Source organism: Dendroctonus ponderosae, unplaced genomic scaffold, assembly GCF_020466585.1.
Source record: "Dendroctonus ponderosae isolate FM_Combo_2020 unplaced genomic scaffold, Dpon_F_20191213v2 Dpon_F_20191213_10, whole genome shotgun sequence".
In the NCBI taxonomy this organism is placed as follows: domain Eukaryota; kingdom Metazoa; phylum Arthropoda; class Insecta; order Coleoptera; family Curculionidae; genus Dendroctonus; species Dendroctonus ponderosae.
Window position 1 is genome coordinate 7,725,205 of NW_026017111.1, and position 5,016 is coordinate 7,730,220.

General features: G+C 38.2%; 2 protein-coding genes across 3 annotated transcripts in view; one reads left to right on the forward strand and one right to left on the reverse strand.

The window, feature by feature from the left end:
• LOC109546134 (PHAF1 protein CG7083) overlaps positions 1 to 2,292 on the reverse strand; it is an 11,429-nt gene extending 9,137 nt beyond the window's left edge. Inside the window, exon 1 of the mRNA XM_019916965.2 lies at positions 2,028 to 2,292. Coding sequence (XP_019772524.1) covers positions 2,028 to 2,091 — 64 coding nt within the window. The 5' untranslated portion in view covers positions 2,092 to 2,292. The remainder of the gene's footprint in view (positions 1 to 2,027) is intronic.
• Positions 2,293 to 2,814: 522 nt separating this feature from the next.
• Positions 2,815 to 5,016, forward strand: part of LOC109546132 (protein farnesyltransferase subunit beta) — a gene marked incomplete at its 5' end in the record, with an annotated part of 11,291 nt that continues 9,089 nt past the window's right edge. For both annotated transcript variants that reach the window (XM_019916962.2, XM_019916963.2), the window contains 5 exon segments: positions 2,815 to 3,252; positions 3,304 to 3,447; positions 3,496 to 3,608; positions 3,667 to 3,792; positions 3,893 to 4,063. In XM_019916962.2, coding sequence (XP_019772521.2) covers positions 3,157 to 3,252; positions 3,304 to 3,447; positions 3,496 to 3,608; positions 3,667 to 3,792; positions 3,893 to 4,063 — 650 coding nt within the window.

Here is a 5,016-nt window from a genome sequence, read left to right on the forward strand (position 1 = left end):
TCGAATACTCGAATACTCGAATAATCGAATACTCGAATACACCAACATTATCAAACTGTGAGTTTGATCTTTTTGATTTTTTTGATTTGATTTGATTTATCTTTATATGCACTTTGTATACTTTTATAAAATAAATAATTCATATTCTACAAGCATAAACAAATACCCATATATTTACAAGCAAATGAAAATAATCATATTTACTGTCCTGCAAATGAATGTAAAATTACGTCTCTGTGTTCTGATGATTCGTGTCATCAACTTTTGCGCCGTGTTACAATTAATGTGCCGACAATTATTTTATTATTTATCCGTTGCGGCTAGTTGCCAAAAATAATATGAGATAACGATTTTTCTTCTTGGAAAACGGTGAACCGAACACGAACACTCGAATATCTAACGAATATTCGAATACTCGAGTATTCAAATACTCGAATATTCAAATACTCGAAAATTCGAATACTCGATTATTCGAATATTTGTTAGATATTCGAGTATTCGAATAATTTTACTATTCGAATAAACCACTAAACGAATATTCGAATTTCAGATTTTTTAAAATTCGGAGCCCTAGTTTGCAGGGTGTTTTCAGATACTAAATCGAAGTGACTGGTTTGTCAAAAATAACACGGGTTTGTCAAAAATTGACCAAGCAAAAACCAAAAACCCCTGAATGCGGCCCATAACAGCACTCGAAAGAGAAAATCGGGTGCTTTAAGTGAGGAAAAACGTAATTGATTAAGAAAATTTCTGGGAGTTTCCAGGATGTTTTCAGTTACTAAGGGAAAGCTATTGGCCGTTGGTATAGAGATTTGAAAAAAAATTGTCAAGAAAAAACCAAAAATCTCTCAATCCTGCCCAGAATATCGCTCGAGAAAATCTGCGGCTTTAAATGAGGAAACCTTCACTTTAATATGAAATTTTTGGGAGTTTTCAGAACTTTTTCTGATACTAAATCGAAGCGATTGATCACTGACAATAAGGATTTTTCAAAAATTCCCCAAGGAAAAACCCAAAATTTCTGAATGTGGCGCATAACATCACTCGAAAGAGAAGATCGGTGCTTTAAATGTAGAAAAACTAACTTGATTAGGAAATTTCTGGGAGTTTCCAGGATGTTTTCATTTACTAAGTGATTGGCCGTTGGAATAGATAGACGAATTTCAAAAAAATTGTCAAGTAAAAACCAAAAATATCTCAAGCCTGCTCAGAAAATCACTCGAGTGAGAAAATATGCGGCTTTAGGTAAATGAGGAAAACCTCACTTTAATGGAAAATTTGTAGTTTTCAGAATTTTTTTCTGATACTAAGTCGAAGCGAACGGTCGTTGCACAACACGGATTTTTTACAAATTCGCCAAGCAAAAACCAAAAATTTCTGAATGCGGCCCGGCCCTTTCTGGGAGTTTTTAGGATTTTTTCGGATACTAAATCGAAGCAGTTGGTCGTTGAACACGGATTTTTCAAAACTTTGGCGAGGAAAAACCAAAAATTAATGAAAGCGGCCCATAACATCACTCAGAAAATGGGCTGCTTTAAGTGAGGAAAAACTCACTTTACTTAATAGGAAACTTCTGGGAGTTTCCTGGATGTTTTCAGTTACTGAGGGGAAGCGATTGGCCGTTGGTATAAATAGATGGATGAAAAAAAATATCTAGGAAAACCGAAAATGTCTCTGTTCAATGCGCTCGAAATATGAAACCAACGTTTGTTGTTATGCTGTCCTCTAAATGTTGCTGCTAACTGCTAAATACGTTAAATATTTATGGGGCAATAAACAATTGAAGCTATCAAGTTAGTAATTAAGCAATCAATACCAATGGGGGACAATTGACCAACTTTGAGAAAGCCCAGGAAGCTTCGCCCCAGACAAATCAGCCCTGAAATCGCAGGCAACTGGTCAGAAATAGCAATTGCAGCTGGATCCAGCCTCCTTCAATGAGGCAAAGCCCCACAATGGACCATTGTTTACATCCGAAGTGGATAAATAAATAAAACGCACTTTCGTATCTGATCGCTGATACCCACCTAAAATAAACTCCCATTGTTCACAGCCTAAGGAACGCTCTGGCACGACTTCAAGTCCTAACATTTTCCTTTCCAATTCACAAGATGGCTTTCCCAGCTAAGCAAACGCACAAAAACTGGACTTTTCCAGGAAAAATTCGCACTGAAACACTCGAGCTCCTTTGTCTCCTCACACTCACAACGCCATTTTGAATGGGCAAACAGCTGATTGTCAAGTGCACGACCAATATGTGCTTCTACGTCCCGTTGCTATAGGGACGAAAATCGCCCACAGCAGTCTATCGATTATGATCGCCTTCAAAACAAAAGAGCTGCTCGAATATATCGGCGCTCCGATTGGCCAAGAGTGATTATGGGCGCAAATTTGAATTAACCATCAGCCAAATGTAGGAATATTTACTGCTTATGTAACTTTTAAAAGCGTGCGTGCGTCAACTCCGCTTAAATATAACGAGTTCAATGGCAATTGGCGACATCAATTGCACCTGGATGCAGGTAAATTAGCACGTTTATCCCGTGATGCAATGGATACAAGGTAGGATATTGCGTCGATTTGCCTGACGTCATGTGGTACTGATTGCAGGATTACGAATTTGGGCGTGTCTTGCGATTTTCCTGTCTGATGTATGCAATTAAATATAGCTTATCAAGTCTTTGTCACATTCCATTATTTCTTCTATACATTTTTGATATAATTACAAAATGCTTTGCAGAGGGTTTTAGACTTGAAAATGAAAAAGTAACAAAAATTAATTTATTGTGTAGTCCAAGAGCAGTAAGAGCAAAGGAAGCATGGTTGTATGTTGTGTAATCAAGTATAGTGGGCAGCTCCTTAAAATGTACCCTTGCATAAAATTTCAGGTTTCTATTATTTACCACGGAATATATGGTTTGTGGTTCCGCTAATAATATTGAATTCGATCTACCTGTTGTTTGCTTAGCGATTTTAACTGTGGGAGAACGAATTACACCAAGCTTAAGTTGCCTACCAGATATGGATAAATTCTGTCAGGCTGTCCCGTAGACGCAAATAAAAAGCTTAAGACATAACATAACCTAACCTGCCTGACACTGCTGTAAATTTTAGGTTAAGGTTGTTGAAAAGTTCACAATTTTTTATGTTTAAGCCATGGAAACCCTATTAAAACTGCGGGATTTAGACAAAATTGCCGATCAGCAAACTGTCCTAAACAACAGCAATTCGCAGAAAACCACCCGGGAGCAGGTAAAGCCGTGTATCGCCATTTTTCAGTGTGTTTTGCAACTTCCAGTTTAGATTGCAGTGGAAAGAACCGTCCTGAAAAAGTTCAGCGACTTGCATGCGACGTTAACTGTAAACCAAGACGTGCCCCTGCTCTCTAAGCACCAGCACAAGCTCTTCCTTTCGGAGTCACTGAGGTTTATATCCAGCAAATATGAGGTGAGTGTTGTCAGCCAATTGACACCCCAATATGATTTTGGTGTTTAGATCCTCGACGCTAGTAGAACCTGGATCTGTTACTGGCTGCTCCATCCGCTAACTTTGATGGGGGTGAAATTTAATGACGGTCTTAAAAGTGATATAGTCCAGTTTCTTGCCAAGTGAGAGAGCGGATCTTCAAGAAAAATGTCTCCAATAAAGGCAATTTTGTGTTTGCAGGTGCCAGAGTCCCAGTGGGGGATTTGCAGGCGGCCCCGGGCAGTGTCCCCATTTGGCGCCCACCTACGCCGCAGTCAACGCCTTAGTTATAGTAGGAACAGAGGAAGCCTACAAGATAATCAATAGGTAAATTGTGTATAAATACTTACGACCTTATAAAGGACTTAGGACCTTGTAAACTGCACTGTTATACGGATAGGCTTCAATAGAATGATTTTTTCCGCAGAAAAGCACTCTACGAATTTCTACAAAGCTTAAAGCAGCCCGATGGGTCCTTTGCAATGCACATTGGGGGCGAAATCGATATACGTGGGGCCTACTGCGCCATTGCAGTCGCCAGTATCACCGACATTATTACCCGCGAGCTGGTCAGCAACACTGCCGAGTGGATTGTAAGGTAATTAATCCAATAAGCTCAGTACTGAACTTAAAGATCTGACTCATCGCGAGTACATATTTCGAAGTGTGTTAATCTCAGGCACCCACAGGCCCGGTTTCAAGTCTATATACGTAATAGGAAACGTGTATAGTCTGTCCCAAGATTTTTGGCAGTGACGCAATAATTGCCGTCCTTTTTGTATTTCTTGTCCACCGAGCCAGACCAAAAATTGATGTTATACTTAGGTTAACTTAGCCAGTGGTCGAACAGTTATGGTAAGTCCAAATTTAATTATTGTATAAAATTGCCGGTTTCTACGGAGGTAACGAATCTAAAAACATGTCTAGTGAATAGTTTGATGATTTGGCTTCAATTTGAATATAGAAGTTTTATATTATAATCGGTTACAAATTTTTATTGACTTATTGATTTTTAAATAGCGAAGATGCGGTTTGGTGGAAACTTTCCTATGGGTTATGTCTGCACAGTATTGTATTCCGAATTTCATAATGACTAATAAAATTTTAATTCAAATTTACACTTGATGCATAAATATAAAATATTAAATAAAATTATTTAGTTTGGATTCGCTCGCGTTATCGTGTGCGAGACGTTCTTTTAATGGTTGGATATTCCATAAAATGTCAAAACTAAGTGCAAAGTGTATCGTGTAAAAATACTTAGGCTGTGCGCGTCTTGGCAGCAACGACATCTTGTGAGTCAGTATGGCGAATCGAACATCAACTGATCTCTCACCAACTGCTGGTTATAGCACGCAAAATGAAGAATAGAATAAAGTAAGCAACAAAAGAAGCAGAATCAGTTCTTGAGATCACAAGTTGCTGAGAAGATGAAGCAAACATTGATAAAAGATTACTGGTTAAATAACCCAGAAGAAACCAGTAACTTTTACTGTGTAGATAAGTTCTATATTGTTGAGGCGGATTCATTTTTTTACAAACTTCTTTTTG